Source organism: Pelophylax lessonae, assembly GCF_965119305.1.
Source record: "Pelophylax lessonae genome assembly, chromosome: 8".
NCBI lineage: Eukaryota > Metazoa > Chordata > Amphibia > Anura > Ranidae > Pelophylax > Pelophylax lessonae.
Genome location: NC_138775.1, coordinates 88,682,914 through 88,710,560, shown reverse-complemented (window position 1 = coordinate 88,710,560; position 27,647 = coordinate 88,682,914). Strand labels below are relative to the sequence as shown.

Genomic DNA, 27,647 nt, shown 5'->3' with positions numbered 1-27,647 from the left:
AACTAAAATGCCTTTTTAGTCAACAGACTATGAACAAAACTAAATGGAAATTTGACATCATAATTAACACTGTTGTCCAGTAATTTAAAAAAAAAAATAAAAACACACACACACACACAAAATAGATGTATGAAAAAAAAATATAAAGAATAAGTAAGAAAAAGAAAGAAAGGTGGGGGAGGAAGGTAAAGGGGAGTGCAAATCAAAATCAAATTCTAACTTCAGCTTGTTCAATTAGGCTTTGGCAATAAAACCTGGAAGCTGATTGGATTCTGTGCAGAGCTGCACCAGATTTTGCACCCTCTAGTTTTAGCAAATAACCCCCACAGGTACTAAGCCAGGTAGTCTTATCAGCTCTAGATTCAAGTAAGCTGGGTGATAAATAGATCCCTAAGGTAGGTGCTTTTTAAAACACCACTCCACTCCCTGTGTGGCTTGAAGCCAGGGTCCTTGGTCAGTATAAGGAGATATCGTCTCATAATCCCGTTATTCATTTATTCCTACCACTATATTTGGTAGCACATACTTTACTCATTTTTAATAATTACATCATCCCACCTCTCAATAATTCCTCTATTTGTTTGTTTTTAGCATGTTGATATGTACATTTTATATTGTCATAGTTGTAACCACTTACAAACTCTTGTAAGGTCGTAAAATCTGTATAATTCTGTCTTCTTCTTATAAATTGCTGTTGTGGTATGGCCCTAATTACATGTTTAGGGTGGCAACACCTGGCAGGCAGTAATGAATTCTCAGCTATAGGTTTCCCATATGTCTCCACAACTACCCTCACCTCGACTGCCCACCTTATCATTGTCAGCTTCAAAAAATGGATCTCTACTTTCTCTCCCCCCAAAGTAAATTTTAAATGTTGTTGTTGAAATGTATATTACTACACCAATGGAATCCTTCATCCTTCATCAACTATAAACCCTAACACACAGGTTATTAATCCTATTTGCAAATATTATGCCCCGTTTCCACTGAGCTTTCTGGTACGGTTCGGTACGGTACGCTATTTATGCTGTTTCCATTGTGAATGGTACCCTAATTCCGAACCGTACCGTACCACTTTTTTGGTACCCTTTGGTTGGGGTACCAAGAACATTAGTACCGTACCAACTGGGTGGAGCTACACTCTGCAGAACTTTGATTGGTTGACAGAGAATTCTCTATCACAGCTTTCCTGATACACCACGCCTATCATGAAAGGGTACTATTGGCAGTGGAAACGCAATGTGTACCGTACCGAACCGTACCGTACTGAACCGAACCGTACCGTACCACTCAGTGGAAACGAGGCATAAGAATTGTATCATGCAGCCAAATATTGCTTGGAACCATATGCTATATTTGAGCCCTTGAATCTTTTATAAATCCTAATCAAGCTATTCTACCAAACTCTTCACTGTACTACATTCTCTTTTGGATTTATTAAAAAAAAAGTATTTAGGATAATATGTAGTTTATGATATGACAATAAAATAGTTAATCAGCCTAGAAACTCAGTTTAAATACAGTATTTGTAATTGCTCTCCTATAATAAGGGTGTACTGAGAAGACGATAGCTCATTTACGGCCTTTTCTAGGTCATCTCACCAGGCTTAAGCAGGTGATAAAATGCGCTGGGATGATGATTCATATACTAGCGTTAAACTATTCCCCCTGTGTTCTCTCATTATTAATAAGTTATTCTTATATGCCAAATTAAAAAGCTTCCCAGACATCACAAACAATATCCCACCAAAAAAAAATATTAGCGGGTTTTCTTTTTTTTTAATTCAATCTGCCTGGAAGATATTCTTATAAAAGAAAAGAGGATCAAGCTCAGAAAGAAGGAGAATGCAGAGACTCCTCTGCGGATGAGGGAAGGGAATGGTGATTTTTTTTTAATCTGACTATTCTATATTTGGCCAAGAAAGAAGATTATGGATCAGAAATTCATTGAAAGTAGGGAATGATTGCAGTCACTGCTTCAAGTATATCTTCACAACATGAGAATCTATTTTATTGAAACACCAAAGCAAAAATTCTGATCCACTGAAAAAAAATACTGTTGTCAATAGCAACCACGTTGGTCACATTTGCTTATCCCAACTGGAATAATAATGTGTAAAATATTACTGGTTGGTTTGGGTTTTAACACTACCTACCCTCAACACCTGAAAGAAGCTCCTACAAGCTATGTCTAACACTAATCTAACCTAACTCTGTTTCTAAGCCCTAACACTAATCATTTCCTTATCTGCATACTCACCTTATCCAGCAACCTTCTCAACAAATAATGATATGCTCCATATATTTCAATGTACAGTGTACTAAAAAAATAATGAGACTGTATTTTAGTCTATTTTATTCTTCCCTGGGAATCTATGACAATACCTCTTAGTCCAAAGACAACAGTACCTTGGCTTTTCATGAAAGTGATAGGTAGGCCAGGATGACAAGTAAACTCTCCTCCACTTCAAGCTAAATGGAAATATATGTTGTAGACTTGTATGGAGTCATATTCCTGAAGACACTAATGCCTCGTACACACGCAACGATTGTTGGCCGTGAATTTTCGGCCAACGTCCGATCGGCCGATTTTCGTCTTGTTAGTATGATGCTAACAACCGACTGCGACTTTTCGGCCGAACAAAATCTGGTGTGCATGCTGTAAAATTTTTGTTGGCCGTCAACAGAACGGCCGATTTTCCGTCAGTCAGTACAGATTTCGGCAGACAAAAATCAGATGAGCAAGACTGGGCATGCTCAGAGAAGAAAAAACACGGAAAGTAAACCAGCACATGACATCACTTCTGAAGTTGGTTGTTGTTGGCCGAGAAAACTCGTGTGCAGTCTAGAGCACATTTCAACCAACACAACAACACTGGACAAAAGACGGCCGATCGGTCGGCCGATAATCGTTGCGTGTGTACGAGGCTTTAGAGTATAGTACCATTTAGATCTACTGGGGCTCAAGTGCAATAAGAACAGTGTTTAAGGTTTCTGCCCCTAGTATGTAAACAGTGATGAGGGCCATGGCTGTCAAGCTCAGGTAAGCTGCTGGATGGGGGTTGTTAGGTTAGTTCAGATTAGAGGGCTAGAGAAGATTGACTAGTGCACCTTTATGGCTTGCGGACACAGACATCCAACAATACTTTGAAGTGTGAGATACTGTAGATTCTGCCGGATTCCTTAGCTCTTAAAGAGAGGAAGCATTCCAGTGGGCAGTGAAATAATTTTTACATTTTTTAAAATAGTGATATATTAAAAATTGTCATATAGAAAGGAGAAAAAAACAACCATAGAGATTAATGTACAATATCAAAACTCAGACACTACTGCTCCCTCTTGTGGTGCTTGTCAATATGAAACATTGTACATAATTAAATGTGCTAAATTATCAAGTATATTTCCTTCTTATCTCAACGCCTGTTAAAGTATATATATATATTTATATATAAAATAAAATACTAGTTTTCACCTTATTTTATCCTTTATTGTATCTTAATGTTGCAAATCTCCTGAAACCATTTCGTGTCAATATGAACATACTGGAGATATAGGCAAACTTCCTGTTGGTGACAACAGTGGACCATGCTTGCACATTGTGTGTTGAAATGGCCATTTGTAATCTTCATTAGACACCCATATGACAGGGTGGCAATGCAGGGGCATAATTAGGAGAAAAGAACAGGGTGTTGTCCCCCAATAACAGAAAGTGCATGAACAAAGACATTTATGGCAGGATCTCCGGGTAATATTTAACAAAAGCTCTAGATCCAAGAGCAATGACATTGTTAAGGCTTATATGACATTGTATGCAATATTCCTTGTATGAGGATAATTGCACAGAGAGGTCAAACAAGAAATAAAGGCAGCAACAGAGCAGATTCTATGTACAATGCAATCCGTAGCTCACCTTTTACACCAAGACACACTTGGGGCTTTTGGTCCGGGTGGGTGGTGGACATAGTACAGCTCTAATAGCCTCATCAAACACTGTCTTTAGTCCACGTTGTGTGAGAGCTGAGCACTCTAAATACTTCACAGCCTCTGCAGACAACAAGGGAAAAAAATGTTAATAAAAGAGCAACAAAGCTTTTGGATCATAAAAGGAATGCTGAGAGACAATACAAAAGACAAAAACAAAAAGCGATGCAAGGACGGTGTCAAGAAAGAAAGAAGTAGATATGTGATCAGGATAGACAGCAGTCTGGTTGCTTTTCGTCATTCATTATGGAAGCACGGTTGTTTTCTTGGTGTATTTGTATTCAATCCTTGTCTTTACTGAACCCAAAATAACATCATTAACCATTCTTCTCAGCAACATCATCACTCTCTCAATTTCTAATGTTCACAATAGGTTTACAGTCACCACTTTGGCTTGTCCTTGATGCTAGCTAACAATTAAATATATGTAACAAACACATAATATTTTCTTGACATCTTTATTGTTTCAATTTCAGGTTAAAACTAGTTGTCTTCAGCAGTAGGCTTAAAATGTCAGTCCACAGTTGATATTTTATTTGTGGGTGGACTTAATATAGATGTTTATGCAGCCATGAGATATCCCACCACACATCTTGACTTTTTCTTATTTTCTAGTTGGGGAATTGATGCCATTTCAGAATACAATATTCCTTTACCTATGTTTCAGGTTACTACAGGAAAGTTTAAACTACATGCTTAAAGGGTCAGTTTACTCGAAATAGCTGTTACGGTTGTTACTTTTTTTTGACTCTTGGAGACTCCAGCAGTGGGTTTTTAACCCCATCATTTTTTTTCCTCCACACATTTGGAGTTGATGCCATTTCAGAGTACAATATTCCTTTACTTATGCTCCCATTTAATACAGAAGGTACAAACTGCATGCTTAAAGGATCAGTAAACCCAAAGCAGCTGTTACAATTTTTAAGCCGGCCATATGTGGTTGAAATCTTGGCCACCAAGTTCCTGCTGAAGTGGCCGAGATTTGAAACATGTATTGGCAGGCTGAATGTACCCACGTTGTTCGACTGATCAGCTTGGGTGCAATCAGCCTGCCAGATTTTACATCCGATTATTGCTAGTGGCTGTTATAGCTGCTAGCAATAATCACTGTGCTCTCCTGGTGGGGACAGCTTCGCCTGCCTCCCCCCACCGGGAGAACACAATGGCTCCACAGGAGGGATTCCCCAGTAACGCTGTCTATGTGCAGAACCCGTGGTAGCAGGAAAGAAATTTGCTCTGTCTATGGCCAGCCTTACTTTTTTTTTAGCTCTTGGAGGCTCCATCAGGGGGTATTTACCCCATCATTTCTTTTCTCCACACATTTGGAGTTGATGCCATTTCAGAGTAAAATATTCCTTTACTTATGTTTCAGGTTAATACAAAAGGTTCAGACTACATGCTTAAAGGGTCAGTATACCCAAAACAGCTGTTAAGCCGGCCATACGCATTTCAAATTATGAGGAAAGACTACAAGCACTGAACCTATTCTCTCTGGAGAAGAGATGATTGAGGGGGGATATGATATCAATGTACAAATACTGTACTGGCGACCCTAGCATAAGGAACAAACTATTCAGAGAAAGGAAATACAATAAGACACGTGGCCACTCACTAAAACTAGAGGAAAGGCGGTTTAACCTTAAAGTGCGTAAGGGGTTCTTCACTGTAAGAGCGGTAAGGATGTGGAATTCTCTTCCACAAGCAGTCGTATCAGGAGGGAACATTGATAGTTTCAAAAAACTGTTAGATGGGCACCTTAGAGACAACAACATACAGGGGTATACAATGTACGGTTAAAAGCAAACACACACACACATCATAGGTTGAACTGGATGGACTGATGTCTTTTTTCAACCTCACTAACTATGTAACTATGTAACTAAATTAGCAGGAACTGGCCGAGATTTGAACCAAGTATTGGCAGGCAAAATGTTTTTGATCGATCAACTTGGGTACACCCAGCCTGCCGGATTTTACATGCGATTATGGCTGTTATAGCTGCTAGCAATAATCACTGTGTTCTCCCTGTGGGGATGGGTTCCGCCGCTCACCCCCCACTCCCACCAAGAGAACGCAATTTCTTCACGGGAAGGAATTTCCCTGTCAACACTGTCTATGTGCAGAGCCCATGGTAGCAGGAAAGAAATTTGCTCCGTCTATGGCCGGCCTCATTCTTTTATAGCTCTTGGAGACTCCAGCAGTGGGCTTTTACCTCCATTGTTTCTTTCCGTAACACATTTGGAGTTGACGCCATTTCAGAATACAATATAACTTTCAGTTATGTTTTTAAGTTAATATAGCAAGGTTCAAACTGCATGCTTGAATGGTCAGTTTACCCAAAACAACTGTTACAGTTGTTACTGTTTTATTGCGCTTGGAGACACTGGCAGTGGGTTTTTATCCTCATCGTTTATTTCCCATAACACATTTGAAGTTTCATTTTAGCTGCTGCATTTCCCATAGTTTAAAGTTTATGAAAATCTTTCAGCCAGATGACTTTCTACACAAAGGAGTTGACCAGGGATCTCAGGTGCATAGATCTCTCTCATTGTCTTTCTCCACCCTTTATTCCCCAAGGCCCTAGCATAATGACTGACAATTATTAGAATCGTGTGTATTGCGGTACTATGACTCCCAGCAGCTGAAAATTCACTTGTTGCCTGTCACTTTCTTTACAGATATAAAAAGGCAGCAAGTGGACTAACTCGTTACACATAAAACAGAATCATTACATGTGCTTAAAGTATTTGACTAAATAATGCATACAAAGATGAGCCATAGTAGAACTAACAGCATGACATGTTTTAAATACAATTAAAGGGATCCCTTACACCAGTACGGACCATCTGGTCACACATTTGCTGCATGTAGCCCCCATGCACTGCCTCTGGGACTTTCCTGTGTTTCAGAAGCATATTGCAAATATTAATGAATTTTGTTAATATTGATTTTCTTCCCTACCTACACCCACAGAATTTTGCAGGAGTGGAAAAGAGAGTAGAGTCAGAACCTGCAGCAACTCTGCAATTTTCCTTTTACTGTAATATGGTACATCTCCATTTACTAACATCTTATCCCTTATTAATGTGCCACAGTGTTCTAGGATCATAGTCACCGTGGCTAATGTGTGTATAATGTGCTGTGTTAATTCATGTGTTACCGCAACATAAAAACAAATTGATAGGTGTGACTGGTAATCTCAAATGAAGAAATATCCAGTATGTCTTAATATAAAATATTAAAAAGTCATATTTTTTAAGACTTCCGCTCAAAGGCTTTCACAAAAAAAAACAATATATCCATTGTAATTATTTTGGCTCCTGCTTCTGTAAATCAAATTCTGTGAAGAGAGAATGGGGAACAAAAACAGCCTGGCTCGGGAGTGAGCTCACGCTTGTGCCCCCATAGCAAGTGGCTTGCTATGGTGGTGCACACAGAAGAGGAGGAGACTAGAACGCAGGCGGGGGACCCCAGAAGAGGATTTTCAAGGCTGCTCTGCACAGAACAGATACGTATAACATGTTTGTTACTTTTTAAAAAATATATATTTTACAACCGCTTTAATATGCAGAAAAAATGGTCATAAACACAAGTGCTTTTTTTTCCTCTATACTTTTTTCAAAACAACAAATTTGATAATTTTGAGGTTAGATGAAAGGTTTAGTGTAATATAACACTCTTAGTAGTTATATAGTAAAGTTTTCTGATGTCTAACATGCAGCCCGCAGGCTGACTATATATATGCAGCCCAACACAAAATCGTAAACTTACTTTAAAAAGTTTTTTTTCGTAATTATTTATAAAAAAAGCATTTACACTTAGCAAATATATGCAGCAGAAAAAAGAATGTGAAAGTGTCTCTTTACTGGACTTTTATACATTTTATTTTCCGAAAGAAAAATATCCCTCTGTTCACAATCACAACTTATTCATGTCATCAGTTTTCCGCAGCATCTAAATCTGTGAGCATCTACTATCAAGGATGAAACACACGAAGGTCAAAATTAAAACCAAGACTTCCGGTTCCGGCGCCTGATGAGCTAGACGTGTTAGCGGCGGCTCCGGTGCATATCGGCATATTAAACCCGCTCTACAGCCTCTCTGGATGGCGAAACTGTGCAGACCTGCTTCCCCTTGCTCCCCGGTCTCCCGCAGCATGGATCGTTTTGTAATCCACAGGACCCCCCCGCCCAGAGATCCCAGCATAGATGCTGCCACAGTCACATGCAGTGCAGCCAATATGTCCGCCGCTCTACCTGGCCACGCTGCGGGACTGCAAGCACCAGCTCTGCCCGGAAACTTTTCACCTGCCACACCGCAGGAAGAAGAGCAGTATGCCCGCATCGCTCATGCTGTGGCTGCCCTACTCTCCCCCACTATCACCTCAGCTGTGGATAATGCAGTCAACGCAGGCATTTCTCAGCTCCGCAAGGAGTTAGGGGAGCAATCCAAAAGAATCTCAGAGCTGGAACATCACCTCTCTGATGTGGAAGATGAAATCCAAGCTAATATGGCTAATGATCAGAGATATTCCCAGACCCAACAATATGTCCTGGAAAAACTGGACGATTTGGAAAACTGTTCCTGCCGGAACAATCTCCGCTTTATTGGGGTCCCTGAATCGTACCATAATGCAGCCCTAGATGAAGTCTGCTCCATCAGGATCCCCCAAGCCCTGGGAATCACCACCCCATGTACAGTGGAAAGAGCGCACCGCCTGGGCCCTCCTTCCAATGAACGGCGCACACTGAGACCGGTCATAGCCCGCTTTTTGAATTACGCTGATAGGGTTGCTATTCTAAAATCCTTCCGCAACGCTAAATTGCTACAACCGGATGGCCACATGATTCTTCTGTTCGCGGACTATTCGCAAGAAGTCGCAAGGCGACGAAAAGCCTTACAACCTACTTGTGCCGCACTATTTCAAAAAGGGATCAAGTTTACACTGGCGTATCCTGCAATTCTGCGATTTACTACTGCGGCAGGCGAAACAAAATCCTTTTTGTACCCGGAAGAAGCGGCAAATTATTTGCAAGCTTATATGCAGATCCCAATGTAGACCCAGGCGTCCTCACCTGCAAGATCCCCAGGGATCAGAAGCCTCAACAGCCCGAGGAAAGAATCCCCTAAAAGAGTCCGTTGCTCCCGCAAGTCTGGGAAGTAACCTACAGAACAAAATCACTTATGGCTCATCCTTTCGAATCGTCTTTGGTGTCGATGACACCCCTTCTATCTCTGACCTCACGTCAGTTCCAGCTCTTTAGGTCTACGTTCTGACCTCACCTCTGCCTCCACCCCCCGACTGAGTTGACCACAATAACATATTTGAGTATTTGCTAAATATTGTTGTCTTAATACTAAATCTTCCTCTTCTTCAATATATTGAACGTTGCCAGTATAGGCCTGATGTCATGCTTTGTCTTATTTTTTTCTTTTGCAGACCTACACGGCCTTGCCGGAGTGATGTTTACCGGTCCTTCCTGGTACGTGATCTGGCGGTTTCCATATTCATGACAGGAATATATACACAACAAAACCGTTTACTCTCATCCTGAGCGGGGAAATGCTATGCTAAACCCTGATGTTTTAACACGCTGTCCCAGGAGTGCACAGCAACTTCTCCGGTAACGCCGTCTAGGTAGGATGGTGCTCATTGGGAAAAAAGAGAAGTCCAGGATGTTGCTGGTATGTGGTTTCTATGTTTATTTTGTTTTTCTTTTTGCTGTAGTGTTAGGTCCCCCCACCCTCTTCCTGGGAATACCGTCCCCATACCCAAGAATGCCATATCCCCCCATGATGCTTCAGAGCTTTAGGCTCTTATATCAAAGGATGTTTTCGCCCCAATCATATTCACTACCTATAGAAATTATGCTATTTCTCATATCCCCCTCTGACCCTCCATAGCATGAAAATAGTCTCTTGGAACGTTAAGGGTCTGAGATCCCCTAATAAGAGAATGGCCATTCTCCGTCATTTAAAAAGAATGAAGGCTGACATTGCACTACTGCAGGAAACACACCTTGCAGCCTCTGATTTCCATCGCATGAGAAAGCTCTGGGTGGGACAGGTCTATGGTTCACCTGCAGTCAAGCAGAAAGTAGGTGTCCTTGTGCTCATAAACAAAAACTTGTCATGTGAATTACTCTCCGAAGATGTAGATGTCCTTGGTAGACTGTCTAAAATAACGCTCAAGATTCACTCCTTCACTCTAGCTATAGCAAACATTTCTGCCCCCAACTCTCCAACCAAAATAGCTCCCTATATCCACCTCCCACTTCTCTTTGGGGGTGACTTCAACTCTATCATGCACCTCGCCGAGGACAGGTCAAGGGAATGTCATTCCCTACCCCCTTCCCCCATCCTCAGTCCACCCAGTTAGCGACATTTGCGACCACCCTCCACCTCAAGGATGCCTAGAGGGGGTTGAACTCCTTGGAAAAGGAATACACCTTTTTCTCCCACCCCCATGACAGTCTCTCTAGAATCGACAATTTTTTCTCGAATCCCCCCATCCTCAATTTTATTTCTAATCCCTCAATTGCCCAAATAGCTACAGTATATCGAACCATGCCCCAATTTCTGTTGATCTATCTCATCCTGACACCCTTCCCTCGACACATATATGGTGATTCCAATCCTATTTGTCCAACAACGAGGATCTCCTCCATCTGCTGGAGGATGCATAGACATCTATTAGAAACAATCTTCTTTTACGAGATACTGTGATAGCATGGAGGGAAGTGTCAAAGATATTAAATCTGTAACCCCGTTTTTCCAAATACCTCCCCATCATGGGTCACCCCTTGTTTCCTCAAGCCAGACAATATTTGCCCTTTTCTACCTGGCCCACTAACGGTCTTTCCCTTGCTCATCAATTATTTGACCCTAAGTCGGGCTGACCTCGCCCGCACTCAGAACTTTGTGAATCTTATAATATACCTTCTCACCATTATCTGCATCTCCAACAAGCTACGACGTTCGCTGAGGATCTGTGCCCGGATAAAAGCAAGCAATTCCGTGACTCTTTGCTGGACTCCCTGGTTCAAATTATGAAATGTACACTTTCAGATGTCTACAAACCCCTCCTAAGCCAACGTCTCCAAATGAAAGACTTTGACCCACCAACACCCTGGAAGAAAGTTTTTAACCATCCCCACTTGCTCACCAACATTATCCGCGGATATAACACGATATGCAAATTAATTGAAAATGAATTCTGGAGAGAACAACAACTAAAGATTATACACAGGGCCTACTCTCCTTTCGCATCCTCTGCAACCTCACCCACAGCACAAGCATGTTCTTGGTGCCTACTACATAGACCGACCCTATCTCACAGACTCTGGGACTGTCCACATATCTCCAAATTCTGGCTAGATGTGCAGCAACTAGTATCAACCGTTTCGGGACTACCCCCAACAAACAATCCTCTCCTCCTTCTGTTTGGAAACCTACATGGTCCTACCCTGGGCCTGGACCCAACACATGCCCTATTATTATACCACAACAAACCCTGGATATCAACATGTCTCATGATAGCCAGAAGGTCCATTCTGAGAAAATGGACCACCCACAACCCCCCTAAGATTCAGGAGGTTCACGATGACCTTAATAAACTATTGGTCAAAGAACTACTAGATGTAAAGCTACTATCTGGTTTCCCCACACGCTTCCAATCCAAGTGGAACTCTTACCTAACTTATTTGCCCCAGCCTACATCTGGAACATCTTGAAATGTGAATTATTGTGAAATACTGTGAGCATCCTGTCATAATGCGCTAGGACCTATGCATTAGCCTAAGCCTCTATTTCCCATGACCTTCTTCCTGATTCCTTTCTCAATTATCTATCCCTACCCCACCCCTCTTGGTATTCCTTCCCCCCCAGTTACTCAATCCCCCCATCCCCCCCCCTCCCTGTTCCGCTTAATCCTTACACAGTACCATTTGCAGATACTGTCATTTCCTCCCCTATGGAATATTATGGTTATATTGTTTTATTGTTATGTTCATTTGTACTTCATGTATTTTTGTTTGCATTGTTTTTTAAAACTCCAATAAAATTTTGTTAAAAAAAAAAAAAATTAAAACCAAAATATCTACTGAATACCTTGAGAATTCATTGAGAATTGCTTCTACGTCCATCCACCCAGAATTTGATGCATTCGTTTATCAAAAACAGTGTCAAATATCACACTAGTTTTATTTTTCCCTCTTTTATTTTTCTTTTAAAAAATCACAAAAAATGAAATTTTATTACTCAGATAGGTACGTTATCAATATCAGTGATTGTTAACTTGTAATTTCCCTGACTTTTTCTGCTTATCAGCAATCCTTATTGTTAGTGTTTTTTTATATGAGGCGCAGGACAATTCCTCTTCTTTCAATGTGGCCCAGGAAGGTCAAAAGGTTTGACACCCCTGCATCAGGCTAAAAAGAGGGACAACTGAAGAATAAAGTGGGATGAAGGGATTTGGTTCCAAAAGAGGGACAGTCCTTCCAAATGAGGGATACATGGAAGCTATGCCTAGGAAAAGGGCTCTAAATAGATGTGTGTAACATATGTTATTTAATTTGTTAGCGACCGTAAAAACCAAAATCTCTTGATGAAAAAAAACAGTTTTGATTGAAGATGGCCTTTATTTATTTATTTTTTCTTTTCGTCACCAAGCTGGAGATAAAGGGTTAAGGATCTACAACAAATCTGTAATATATAGGGGTTTAAGGGTGCAGATAGCCCATAGTAACTGAGTTACTTGAGGGTTTCCAGCCCTTTAAAAATATGTTTTTTAAACAAACTAACACTTAGGGCTCTTTCACACGGGCGGTCTGATCAGATCCGCCTGTCAGTTTTTTAGGCAGATCTGATCGGATCCTCCATGCAGCTCTATGGGGCAGCGGGTGTCAGCGGAGACACCTCCGCTGACACCCGCTGCCATCCGCATCCGATCCTGTGCTGAAATCTGGACGGATGGAAACCCTATTTTTCCATCCGTTCAGTAATCGGAGCGGAGCGGATCTGATGAGAGCGGACAAGCGGTCCGCTCTCATCCAATCCCCCATAGAGGGCAGCGGATGCTGAGACACCTCCCTCTCCGCTCTGCAAGCAGAGACGGAGTTGTCATCCGCCGGCTCAGCGGGGATAGCGGATCGATCCCCGCTGAGCAACACGGATCCGCCTATGGAGGCAGACCGTGTGAAAGAGCCCTTAAAGTGTTTGTAACCCTAAAAGAATAAATAATAAAAAAAAGACATCCTGTTCCATTATAGCAGATTAAACAGCACAGTGTTTGTGGTGTCTCACCAGCCCCTCTCTAAACTATAAAAAAAAAAACCTGGCTGATCCTGCCCCTTCCTGTGTTCCCCTCTGTGAGTTGACCACAATAATCATGGCCGATGAGCCCTGACTACTGTGGTCAGCTTGCGTTCCTCCGTCATAGGCAGGTCTCCTGTCCTCCTCACCCCCTCCCTCCCTGTCAGCTCCCATGTCTGTGTGAGCTGTCTCTGCACCCCCCCCCCCCTCCTGTCACTATTCGTAGTAAACAAAAACCTTTACAAAACATCCTGGCACCCTCTCTCCTTTATCTGGCGATAACTCACTGTATAAGTGTTTGTGGAAATAGATGCCTCTAAATACCTTTTTCCGGTTATCTTCAGGCAGGTCACGTGACTCTGGGCCACTCTGCTACTATGATCCAGGGCTACAGTGGGAGGTGGCAAGTGGCCAGCATGGTGGTCACATGACTTCCCGGCCGACATCAGAGAGAGATCTCGGTCCTCCCACTGTAACCGTGACCAGCCTGCAACGAACTAGAAAAAGGTATTTAGAGGCATCTATTTAAACAAACACTTATACAGTGTGTAATGACTGGATAAAGGAGAGAGGCTGCTGGTGAAATGGGGTTTTTAGGGTTACAACCACTTTATCCTCCCTGGCGGTATTCCCGAGTTTGACTCGGGGTGGAATTTCAGTACCATTAGTGGTAACCCAGAGCCACACTCGGGGTACCGCCAGGGAGAAATCGCTGGATCCTGGAAGAGTTTACTTACCTTGTCCCCGGGATCCCGCGATGTATTTTGGCAGCGTGCAGCAGCCGGATCGCAGGGGGGTGGAACCGGCGGCAAATTCAAAAAGTAAAAGACACAAACACACTGATAAATTACTAAATAAAATAAATTTACCTTAGTTTGCCCCCCAGTTCTTTCTCCAGTGCCCTTTCCTGCAGTTTTACTTTACTTTATATATATATATATGTATGTGTATATATGTGTGTGTATATATTTATTTATATATATACACATGTGTGTGTGTATATATATATATATATATATATATATATATATATATATATATATATATATAATTTAACTTATTTATTATATTATAATTTATGATTTTGTGTTTCAAACTTTATCATACCCGAGATGTTATAAAGAAGAACGCACAGTTAAAAAAAAATCATATGTAAATAGTTGGTTTGGGCTACTCGTCCTTAAGAATTACATGCAAAATAATGGTACCGCTTTCAGCACCTAAAATCTGAAATAATCATACCGCCAGGGAGGTTAAGGGGATCTGTCTTCTGACGTATGCCTGACAAAAAAGTGGCCCCATTTTATATTTATTGTGATTGTCACAAAACGAATGTATGGCCCATGGCTCAGACAGGGTTTCTTCAGTCAGAGGCTTCTCGGTCAGCTATGTATATAATGACACATTCTCTTGGGGTTTCCACTATAAGCACTATATTGCTGATTTGTATTTTACAGAAAAAAAAGAAAAGGTAAGCATTTTCATTTTCAGTATGATATTCCAGATGCAAGACAACCAGTCTGTAAACAACCATTTTAGCGTTGAATAATGAAAATAGTGATGAGCTTCCGTTTCGGTCCCAACGCAGGTTTAACACTTTCAGCTACTTTGGTAGGAGCTGAACATCATACATAATAGTGGCTTTTTCTACCCCTCTACTATACTGTTTATGACATCTTCCTTGTTCCACTGTCAACGTTGTTAAGGAAGTTGCAGGTGCCAGCAACCGCCGGGTCATTACCCAGTGGTGTCATCTGGCCCCATTCATTTTCTGACAAGGCCAAATAAATGTGGCTGGGGTATTCTTAATTGGCTGGGATAGGTAAAAACAAGTATCATGTTTCCCCATATCTCATACCAAGTCCTTCAGGTCCGATATGAAGTTTAAGGGGAACCCATGCCATGAAGAAGAAATGGTGTGGGGTACCCCCAAATTCCATACGAGACCCAAAGGGTTTGGTATAGACTTTAAGTAGGAACCCCCAAAAAAATGAGGGGAAAAAAAGCATAAACTCCTGTCCAAAAATTCACATCAGACCCTTATCCAAGCACCCTAGCACAGCAACAAAGGGGGAAGTTGAGCATGCCAGGCTACATACCCAAGCATGTGGCCTAGTATAGTTCTAGAGGGAGTTGCATGCTCCCCCTCCTTATGTTTCTGGTCTGCTAAGCTGCATAAGGGTCCTTTCAGACGGCCGCTCCACTGCTTTAGTCCGCTGCTGGACTTTTTTTTTTTTTTTCACGGAGCGGATGACATTTGTGTCATCCGCTCCGTGTGCCCGCATATCATCCCATCCGTTTGCGGATGATATGCGGACATAATGTAAGTATATGGCACTGCGGATGTCAGCGGATGATACCGCTGACATCCGATTTTCCTTCCTTTCCGTTTTTTACACGGATGAAAAAATAGGGTTCTGTTCCATTCGAAAAAAACGGAACAGAACTGAAAGGAGGAAAATCGGATGTCAGCGGATGGTATTCCGCTGACATCCGCAGTGCCATTCACTTACATTATGTCCGCAAATCATCCGCAAAAAATAGGATGATTTGTGGACACACGGAGCGGCCGTGTGAAAGGACCCTATGGGATTTCATGCTTTTTTTCCCTGATCTTTGCATGGAGTTTCCCCCTTAAAATCTATCCACTTGGGGGAACCCCACATTTTCTTTTGTGTGGGTCCCCCTTAAAATATATAGCAGATCTGAAGGGCTTGGTGTAAATCACGGGGAGAACCCCATGCCTTTTTTTTTTGTGGGGCCTCAAATTAACATCTATACCAGATCTTATCTAAAATAAGGTTCTAGAATAGATAAAGGGAATCCCTTACCATTTGTTTACAAACAGAAGTAAAGTGGCTGAAGCTGTCAATTGCTGCTAAATGAAACAGCATTTTTACTTCACATGCTTTAACTTTACGCATTACTAAAATCTCTGTTCTCTGCCATATGATTTTTTTTTCTTTTTTGCAGCTCCCAACCCCACAGTGTCATTTGTTTAACCACCCTTTGCCTATTTTTCTTTTTAACAAATAATCTTGAAGAGACGTAAAATTGAACACAGTGATGTCAAAATGCTCACTGTGGATATATGTGCTTATTATACTCAGGAATTTTTTTCAGTAGGAACGTGAGGGAACGCAGTTCCGGGCACCTCCAGCACTGAATGCATATAATAGCAAGAGATCCTGAGGTGTGTTGGAGGGTCCACTGATGCTGGCTGCTGGGGATATATTGTTGAGGGAGGGGTATTTTGCTGCTGGGGATCAATTGTTGCTGGGAGGCATCTACTGTTGAGGAAGGGGTCTATTGTTGCTAGCTGCTGGAGGATCTGTTAATGCCGGCTGCTTGGAGATCTATTGTTAGTGGTGGGGCTCTCTTGTTTCTGTGGTGGATCTATTGTTGCTGGGGGAATTAATGTGTTGCAGGGGGTCTATTGTTTCTTGGGGATCTATTACTGCTGGGGGATCTATTTTTGCTGTGGGATACAGTGCTGCTGGGGGGATCTATTGATGAGGGAGGGGTATTTTGCTACTGGGGGCCAATTGTTGCTGGGAGGTATCTAATGTTGAGAAAGGGGTCTAATGTTGCTAGCTGCTGGAAGATCTGCTAATGCCGGCTGCTTGGAGATCTATTGTTGGTGTTTCTGTGGTGGATCTATTGTTGCTGGGGGAAATTTTTTGCTGCAGGGGGTCTATTGTTTCTGGGGGATCTATTACTGCTAGGAGATCTTTTGTTACTGTGGTGGTGGGGGGTTGATGCTGGCTGCAGGGGGTCTATTTTACTGCTTTTCTTTTTATCATTAACAATTCCATACAAATTACTTAGCACCACAAAATAACACTTGGTCCTGTTTTATTTAAAATGGGTGGTGTTGTTTGGTGGTGGGTAGAGAGCAGAGACAATGGGGTGACTCAGAAGGGGGAGTATCTGTACCTATTCTCTGTGAAAAAAACCTTGATTATACTACTTTATAATGTTAAAACCTATTAAAATGTCACATAGAGGATGGCTGGCATTTTCTATGTGAACTTGTAGGTGCTACTATATTAGAGTATCTTTTTTATTTGCAATACCTATGTGTCTCATATCAACAACATCATAGTAAATTAAGATTCTTTGTCCTGCATCCTCTTTTAGGTTGGCTTAGCAGCATCTTTTTTTACAAAATCCACATTAGAATAAACTAATTTGGAGGGTTGAGTAATGTAAAGTTACAAAAAATATGTATTGTCCAGGCCAGGACTGGCAGTCTGGCAATTCTGATAATTCCAGATGAACTGTTAGCTATTAGTGGGTTTGTCTATAAACTGCTTGGACTCATCTTGTCACTCTTGCAGTCCATATGCATACTTGGCTACTTTCATAGCAGGTAATCCCATGCTGTTACAATCCTTGCAGACAGGGCAGATGTAGTAACCACTATGCTGTTGTGAAGGTTATCAAACATATTGACTGGCACTCTTTGCAGCTTAGAATCTATCTATCTATCTATCTATCTATCTATCTATCTATCTATCTATCTATCTATCTATCTATCTATCTATCTATCTATCTATCTATCTATCTATTATTCTTTACTGGTCAGCACTTTCAATGATATATCTTCCCTTTAAGCATACCAATGCTCATAGTAAATCCTGTGGCACCACTTGTAGGTCAGAAGGTGTTACTACAACTAAAGATAATGCTAATCAAGCATTTATTGTAAACATATCCAACAGTAGATCTGCCTTCTGATAGTAGACTGAAGGTAATATCAATGGCAGACTTCAAGATCTATTGTGATATTCCTATCAGTATTTGCTGATAAGTGCAGGTCAGGTCACAGAATATTTAACTTGCTAGGCTCCTTTTACCAAAGAGCAGTACATTAGATGCCTTGTGCATGACTCTGGGCATAATCACTTCTGCACAATCACAAACCTTTAGATACTTGGGGGACTATTTAGAAGAAAAAAAATGCACAGTTACTCAGCCAGCAAAACTACATGTACATTCATTTTGCGAGAAATTAACCAGCATTCGTTTATTAATTTTGGGGATCTTTCGCACCATGTAAAAAGATGTTGCTGTTCTGTGAATGGGGCAAAATCATGTACTTGGGCTATTAACTCTTCTGATCTTGAATGTTATTAGACTTTTTTATTTTAGGATCAAATGTTCTTAGGCTATTTTCTCTTCTGATTGAATGTTCTTAGGCTATTTTCTCTTATTAAATGTTTAGGATTGAGTGCTCTTAGGGTATTTTCTTTTCTAATCAAATAGTCTTAGGCTAAGTTTCCTTAGGATCACAAGGGGAATTCTCTCTTAGAAGAGAATGTCCTTAGAATATGTTGCATTTAGTACAGCATATATTCAACTGATAAGTCCATAGACTAACAGGTGTAAAGTTTTAATTCTAATTACATTTGATTTGACCACTTTGGAAAAATAAATGTCATTCTTGTCTTGTGAAAGTCAACTTAATTATCCAAAAACAACATTTCACACATGTTAAAAACATTTACAAGTGCATTGCTGATACATTTACACAGCATATTTTTTAGAAATAGACCCCTTGAAGTGAGTGTCTATGATACATAATAAACAAACCAAACAGTGGGCTGGTGCTGACCTGACTAAATATTGTACCTAAGAGCTAATTTTTTGAAACTAAATTATTGAGCTATGTTATGCTTTTCAGATTTATGTAAGCACTGTAGACAATAATCCATTTGTGCGGCCTGCGACCCAAGGCCTTTGCCACTTTTTCTGTAGCCCTTGGGGCTCCTGCAGACACTAATCTGTGTTTTCTTGTTGCCCTGTTAAAGTGGTGATTTCTAACAGCCTCATGTAATATGTCTCCAGTCTACGAATGTCTCCTGAAGGATTGTCTGCAATAAATCCTAACGCATGTTCACAGTCTCTGGCAGTCTATTGCACCCATATGCCTGCGTATGGGGTGTGTTTGTAAATATTTTATTATATCTTTTCATATGACAACACAGAAGAAATGACACTTTGCTACAAAGTAAAGTAGCGAGTGTATGGCTTGTATAACAGTGTAAATTTGCTGTCCCCTGAAAATAACTCAACACACAGCCATTAATGTCTAAACTGCAGGCAACAAAAGTGAGTACACCCCTTAGTGAAAATGTCCAAATTGGGCCCATAGTGTTAATATTTTGTGTGGCCACCATTATTTTCCAGCACTGCCTTAACCTTCTTGGGCATGGAGTTCACCAGAGCTTCACAGGTTGCCACTGGAGTCCTCTTTCACTCCTCCATGACGACATCACGGAGCTGGTGGATGTTAGAGACCTTGGGCTCCTCCACCTTCCCTTTTGAGGATGCCCCACAGATGCTAAATAGGGTTTAGGTCTGAAGACATGTTTGGCCAGTCCATCACCTTTATCCTCAGCTTCTTTAGCAAGACAGTGGTCATCTTGGAGGTGTGTTTGGGGTCTTTATTATGTTGGAATACTGCCCTGCGGCCCAGTCTCCCAAGGGAGGGGATTATGCTCGGCTTCAGTATGTCACAGTGCATGTTGGTTTTCATGGTTCCCTTAATGAACTGTAGCTCCCCAGTGCCAGCAGAACTCATGCAGTCTCAGACCATGACACTCCCACCATTATACTTGACTGTAGGCAAGACACACTTGTCTTTGTACTCCCCACCTGGTTGCCACCACACACGCTTGCCACCATCTGAACCAGACCGTTATTCTTGATCTTTATGGATAGCCCACAGATGGATATGGTGCCAGCTGATTGGAAAGAAGCCAACCTGGTACCAAATATTAAAAAAAACCTGAGATATATATATACCAGGTAACTATAGGCCGGTCAGCCTAACATCAGTAGTCTGCAAGATTTTGGAGGGGATGTTAAGGGACTATATACAAGACTTAGTAATAAAAACGGTATTATTAGTAGTAATCAGCATGGATTCATGAAAAATCGTTCTTGACAGACCAATCTATTAACCTTCTACGATTAAGTGAGTTGCCATCTAGATAAAGGAAGGCCTGTGGATGGTGTGTATCTGGACTTTGCAAAGGCATTTGACATAGTTCCCCACAAACGTTTACTGTACAAACAAAGGAACATAGGTATGGACCACAGGGAGAGTATCTGGATAGAGAACTGGCTCCAGGGGCGAGTCCAGAGGGTGGTGATAAATGGGGAGTACTCGGATTGGGCGGGCGTGGAAAGTGGGGTCCCCCAAGGATCTGCCCTGGGACCAATCCTGTTTAATTTATTCATAAACGACCTAGAGGATGGGATATCCAGCACAATCTCGGTATTTGTGGACGATACTAAGCTAAGCAGGGCAATAACTTTTATGTAGGACGTGGTAACCTTACAAGCAGACCTGAACAAAATAATGGGGTGGGCAACTACATGGCAGATGAGGTTTAATGTTGAAAAATGTAAGTTAATGCACTTGGGTGTCAGAAACATGAATGCAAGTTACTCACTAGGGGGGGACCTCTGGTAGAATCTAAGATGGAAAAGGACCTGAGGGTCCTAGTCGACAAGAGGCTTAACAGTGGCATGCGATGCCAAACCGCTTCAAGCAAAGCCAACAGAATACTGGCATGTATAAAAAAAAGGGATTCAATCCAGAAAAAAAGAGATTATTCTCCCACTCTACAAGACTCTAGCCTGGCCACATTTTGAATATGTCGTCCAGTTCTGGGCACCGGTCCTCAGAAGGGATGTGCTGGAACTGGAGAGAGTCAACAGAAGGGCAACAAAAATAATTAGGGGAATGGAGGACATCAGCTATGAGGAAAGACTGCAAGCACTGAACTTATTCTCTCTGGAGAAGAGACGCTTGAGAGGAGATATGATATCAATGTACAAATACTGTACTGGTGACCATAGCATAAGGAACAAACTTTTCAGAGAAAGTGAATACAATAAGACCTGTGGCCCCTCACTAAAACTAGAAGAAAAGCGGTTTAACCTTAAACTATGTAAGGGGTTCTTTTCGTGTCAGAGCAGTAAGGATGTAAAATTCTCTTCCACAAGCAGTGGTATCAGCAGGGAGCATCAATAGTTTCAAAAAACTATTAGATGGGTACCTTAAAGACCACAACATACAGGGGTATACAATGTATGGTTAACAGCAAACACACACACAATGGGTTGAATTGGATGGACTGATGCCTTTTTTCAACCTCACTAACTATGTAACTATGTAAATATGTAACCAATTAAGTTTATCTTGGTCTCATCAAACCACAGGACATGGTTCCAGTAATCCATGGCCTTAGTCTGCTTGTCTTCAGCAAACTGTTTGATGGCTTTCTTGTGCATCATCTTTAGAAGAGGCTTCCTTCTGGGACGAAAGCCATGCAGACCAATTTGTTGCAGTGTGCGGTGTATGGTCTGAGTACTGACAGGCTGACCCCCCATCCCTTCAACCTCTGCAGCAATGCTGGCAGCACTCATACGTCTATTTTTCCAAGACAACCTCTGGATATGACGCTGAGCACATCCACTCAACTTCTTTGGTCGACCATGGCAAGGCCTGTTCTGAGTGGAACCTGTCCTGTTAAACCACTGTATGGTCTTGGCCACCGTGCTGCCGCTCAGTTTCAGGGTCTCTGCAATCTCCTTATAGCCCAGGCCATCTTTATGTAGCACAACAATTCTTTTTTTCAGATCCTCAGAGAGTTCTTTGCCATGAGGTGCCATGTTGAACAGTATGAGAGAGTGAGAGCGATAACACCAAATTTAACACACCTGCTCCCCATTCACACCTGAGACCTTGTGCCACTAATGAGTCACATGACACTGGAGAGGGAAAATGGCTAATTGGGCCCAATTTGGACATTTTCACTTAGGGGTGTACTCACTTTTATTGCTAGCTGTTTAGACATTAATGGCTGTGTGTTGAGTTATTTTGAGGGGACAACAAATTTACACTGTTATACAAGCTGTACACTCACTACTTTACATTGTAGCAAAGTGTCATTTCTTCAGTGTTGTCACTTTTGCTTTGAGGTGCACATCCAAATGCAATGGACTGCGCACCCCTTGATTGAAGCATATCCACGGTCTCTGGCCATCTCTTTTGTATCATATCTGCAAGCTCTCCTTTGTTTTATGTCCACAGTCTCTGACCATCTCTGGTCATAGTCATTGACTATATATTGCAGTGTGTCTACTGTCTCTGATAAAGAATATTCACTGATTTTTTTTTTTTTTGTTCCACAAATACTTATTCACTGAATTTTATTTGTGGCCCTTTGGTGATGTACATATCAAGAAAGTTGACCACCACTGGTGTAGACTTTGAACCAACTGCAATCTATCTACCGCATTTGTGCTGGATTTGCAAAGAAATAAATAAAACTAAATGCCTTATTAAATATTTTTGGCAGATTTTAATTTTACTTTATGGGCATTTGTAAATGTTAAATCATATTTCTTTTTCTATAATGGTTTCAATTAGTCATTTTTTAATCTAAAAATGTTTTAGTATTTTATATGGAATTTTCTAAGTAGAACTCAGTCAAGCTGTCTAAGGACAAATACGCTATGAATCTGTTTATAAATGTCATACAAAATGATTAAGTGTTCTAATTTTACCTAATATCTATCTGTCTGTAATTTTAAGGAAATTAAGCCCATATTTATCAGAATGTGAACAATTTACAAAGTAAGATTTTTTTTTTATTTAACAACAGATTTATAGCTTTTTTAGCTGACTAAATCTACCACATACAGTAAGTGCCTATTAGAAATCTATGCTGATCAGTTAATTGACAGAGCTATTATTACTGTCCTTGTCTTACTAAAAAAAAAAAAAAAAAAAAAAAAAAAAAATGGAGAACTATGACTGATTAAGAGAGGAGTGTATGCTATAGATGCAATGCTGCAAATTCTTAGTAAGTACTAGTTATATGATGTAATGAAGGCTTCAGCAGCATGCCTTTTGAATGTTCATCTGTACCCTTCTGTCCTGCAGTCTGTATGTGTCACAGCTTTGGAGGTTGGTTATTTTGTATCTTTCAAAGTCCTGGTGAGTTTATTTTTGAAAATGTTTGTAATTCTAATCCTCTGGATGGCAGTCCCATGGTTTTGCCTAAGGGGTAGACAAGATTTTTCTTTATTTCTGCTTAATGAAACTGCACGCTTATCCTCGCATGCATATATGAATTAATCTGTGGATTCAAGTAGATATTTATTCCAGGTTATGTTTTCTTACTTTATGAATATACAGATCCTTAGGCAATCATGAGATATTTTATATGGGGTTTAATTACTGGTTGTCCCAATAACTATTTTGACCTGAGGTCAGAAGCTCAAAAAAACCTTTATTTAGCTTCTTTAATCTTTCAAAGCCTGCATAGAAAAAAAAATAATAATAATCTTCTGTCTTCCCTGTTGCATGTTAAATATTATGCATGTTAATATGTGGCTTTATGTGTTTGCATGGCTAGTGTATTACTATTATTACTGAGGATACGTGGTTGCGAAAAAAGGGAAATTAAGATATGTTTGAATTGGATATTCCAATCACTCCTATCAAGAAGTGGTCTATGTGAGCACTTCTCAATTGCTTCCAAGCAATTGTTTTTGAGGTTTTAATAAAAAAGCAAATGATCAGACAGAATGGAAAATGTTTAGTTTCCCATGAGGTTGTAGCGCATGAAATATTTTATTACACAGTAAAAAAAATGATCTAACAAAGAAAAGTAGAGTCAAACACTAACTGCCAACATTTATTGCTACAGGCACAAATATATGCCACATGTCCCTTCCCTTTTGACATATTTTACCCCTTCTGGGGCTTAAACTTGGATTAAGCTGCAGAAGGGTATACGTTTTGCAAGCATAATGAGGAGGCCCAAGGTTTGTCCAGTGCCTACGACTGGAGTGTGGCATGAAATTTAGAGTGGTAAATAGGACTGCAACAATTTTTTTGAAAATTATCCTACTTTCGATTCTAACTCTGTCCACAGTTTGAGTCAAACCCCAAAAAATGCAAACATGTGCTTCATGTTGGAAGAAAAAGCTTTCAAATATGATCAAAAACTACAATGAAATCTGTAACATTTAATGCAAAACTGATATGTATGGCTGCCCCAATTGACTGAGTACTTGGTGTGTTTCCAATGTCCCTGAACTGCTGGATATGTTAAGACTGATGGGAATGATTAGATTCTAGCTGTACACAAAGCAGACAATCAGTGAGTATGTACAAGGCTAGCAGACTTATCTAATAAGGCAGTCCACAGAGCAATGATAATGCGCATTTCACAGGCACATTTAACTTTCATCAGTTTGTGGTTGTCTGGAGAATGAAAAATGATGGTTAATTGTTTTCTATAGCATACTGTTTTTTACTTGTCTCTCCTTTGCTTTTTAAATAAGAACTTTTGCTTTATGGAATTTTTTAAATTGAGGTTGTAAAGCAAGGAGCTGCTGTAATCACTAGATATAAAAGATTATTGACACTTTTATCATCTGCTTTGTACTGGGAGAGAAGTTATTATGCAACCAGCCCCTAAAACGGCTGTAAGCCCTTACATATACCCACTAAAGTGACTAGCTTCAGGTGATGTACAGAGATGAAACAAATCCTCCTGCATAGGTTTTCCCCGTTTATCTTCAGCTCAATCTACGCTACATCTGTTTAAAATCCAGAATTTACACATCTTTTCTAAGCCTCCAGAGGCAGGGAGCAGGGATTTCATGTCACACACTATACAGTTCAGATAGGAAAGGTAGTGTAATCTGAGACCTGAGTGGAGAGAAGGGACACACCTCCCTCTACACAGTCTCATAGGGAAATATGCACATCTGAGGCTGTCCATCACAGGCTGTGTGCTGAAGATTCCCATCCCAGTCCCCCTCAAGCCCTTGAACTTGGCACAGGCTGTCAGTAATGACTCATGCAGATAGTAGAGGAACCAGACTGCTGACAAAAAATAACACTTAGTGCTTTAGATTGAGGCAAGTACACACTATTAAAGGATATACTTTTGTATTTTAATGTCAGAGGATTACAATCACCCTAAACCCTAAAATTGTGTCTGTGTCTACCTCCTTCACTATATGCTGCTGATTGAAAACACGGCTTACATAGACCAAACAAAACAAGAGAAACAATTCTGTTGTATCTAAGTTTTTTTTTGTCTTTTCAGTTATGATTTAAGGAAAAACATGAGAGGCCTATTTTTCCACATGTGCCAACCTAACCCATTGCTGTTTTCTGGCAATTTCAATTGGCTTTTAATCACAAAAACAATCAAAAAGATCAAGTAAACCGACCAATAAAAGTTTTGATTGTTTCATAGGTTCAGTATTAACTGTTGATGATGGGTTGTATTGCTTCATATACTCGTGGCATATTATGCCGAAGACTGACCATATACATATTAATGCAGTCTTCAAATGATTTTGCCTTCCATATCAACCATTTAATATCCAATCAGACATCTTTTGCCCTTAACAAATGATGGTAATCAGTAGGCTTGTTATTAATAGAGATGGTTTAAGACATCCTTTCTGTACAAATTGCCCACTTACTGTATATGGACATTTTAATGCAGTCAAAATGTTCTTTTGAATATACTAGTACAGTGATGGCGAACCTTTCTGAGCCCAAGTGCCCAACTGCAACAGGGTGGGGTGTCAGAGGTCATGTGACTGCGTCCAGAGAAGGAGGGGGAGGACAGAACTCCGCTCACCCCACCATATGTCCGATCCCTGGGAGGAATGTAATGGCACCTCCAGTAGTCCCCACCCTCCCCGGCAGGTGCAGTGCCACCTCCCCTCTCACATGTGCACACCTCACTCTAAGCCCCCAATAATCCCTATCCTCCAAGGGCACAGTGACACCCAGCACTGCTCAGACTGCTTAGGGGTTGAGAGTGACGGGGGGGGGGGGGTGAGAGAGAGAGAGGTATGTAAAAGAGGGAGAGGGATGTGAGAGAGGGGGGAGGGGTGTAAGAGAGAGACAGGGGGACAGAGAGAGGGGGATGAGAGAAAGAAAAAGAGGGGTACAGAGAGAAAGAGGGACAGAGAGAGTGAGGGGGGCTAAGAGACGGGGGGGCTGAGAGAAACTGGTGGACAGAGAGAAACGGGTGGACAGAGAAAGACGTGGGGGGGGATGAGAGAGAGAGGCCCCTAGCTCTGTCCCTATTTTTTTCAGTCCCTGCCCTGCCCCCCCCCCATCCCAGTCTCTGTCTGCAGGCATGTCTGTATATGATCTTGCCCAGTACCTTCCATGCCAGTCTCCGTGTGCTCTCTGCTCTGTTCCTTCCAGCGGCTCCCTCGCAGCCTGCAATTCCCGCCTGTCTTCACCTTCCATTCCCCAAGTCAGCCTATTCTATGGGCCTCACTGTTGATGTTTTAATGGAGAGGAGGAGGTTTGAGGAGTCCAGGGTCTGGATGGTGCCAGGGATTCAGCGCCCGCTGCTCGCCTCTTTGGGGGTCAAAGAGGCAGCAAAGATTTTTTCTCCCTCCTGGGCTATAAGGCCTATCTTTTCACCTTCCTTACGAAGACTGTCGACTCACTCGCCTTGTGCACATACCTCACCAAAGTTTGCTGCCGTACTCCCACCGCCACAAACCTGGACTCTCCGTGGATCTTCCTTGACCTGCGATTACTGGAATGCTCGTGTGCCCACAGAGAGGGCTCTGAGTGCCAGCTGTGGCACACGTGCCATAGGTTCGCCATCACTGTACTAGTAGATAGGAGTTTTTTTGTTACTTGCTTATATTTCTGTTGGGGAGAGTTATCCTTATTTCCTGTTCTGGAAACATGTCAACAAAAAATAGGAAACCCCCTTTTAAGGCCAACTGTTACTGAGACAGGAAATGAGGAGTAATCTTCCCAATCGGAACACAACAATAAAAAGCTGAGGTTCAAACAAGTCTACACTATTATTAGACTAAAATGTTTGCCTATAATTTTACCTACCTCTGTTCTGAAATTGCATTAGGGTTAGGTGACCCGTTTTAGGTACAAGTAGGACTAAGTACATTTTTCTTTTAATAAACTCTGTGAGTGCATACTAACAAATAATGATTTTTAGGTGTCCTCACTGATAATTTCACAATGTTTTAGTGCCTATACTCACCAATCTCCTTGGCTAATGCCAAGCCCTGGGGGTAAGAAATTGGTGCCAGCTTCTTTTCTTTAAGCTTCTCAATGGTTTCCTTGTCATCACGCAAGTCCAACTTGGTGCCCACAAGAATTATAGGGGTGCTGGGACAATGGTGCCTCACTTCCGGGAACCACTAAAAGACAATATATGGATACAAAATATAAGCCATTTTACAGAAAAAGCCTCACGATAATTATTTTGTTTCTAGCAATTCATTTTATAGGAGTGCTGGGACAATGG

At 41.2% G+C, this 27,647-nt stretch overlaps 1 protein-coding gene across 1 annotated transcript in view; it reads right to left on the bottom strand.

Moving 5' to 3' along the window:
- Positions 1 to 27,647, bottom strand: part of RAC2 (Rac family small GTPase 2) — a 126,438-nt gene that overhangs the window by 10,662 nt on the left and 88,129 nt on the right. Inside the window, exons 5-6 of the mRNA XM_082265418.1 lie at positions 27,381 to 27,540; positions 3,911 to 4,044 (exon numbers count right to left, since the gene is read on the bottom strand). Of these exons, the coding sequence (XP_082121544.1) occupies positions 3,914 to 4,044; positions 27,381 to 27,540 (291 nt within the window). The 3' untranslated portion in view covers positions 3,911 to 3,913. The remainder of the gene's footprint in view (positions 1 to 3,910; positions 4,045 to 27,380; positions 27,541 to 27,647) is intronic.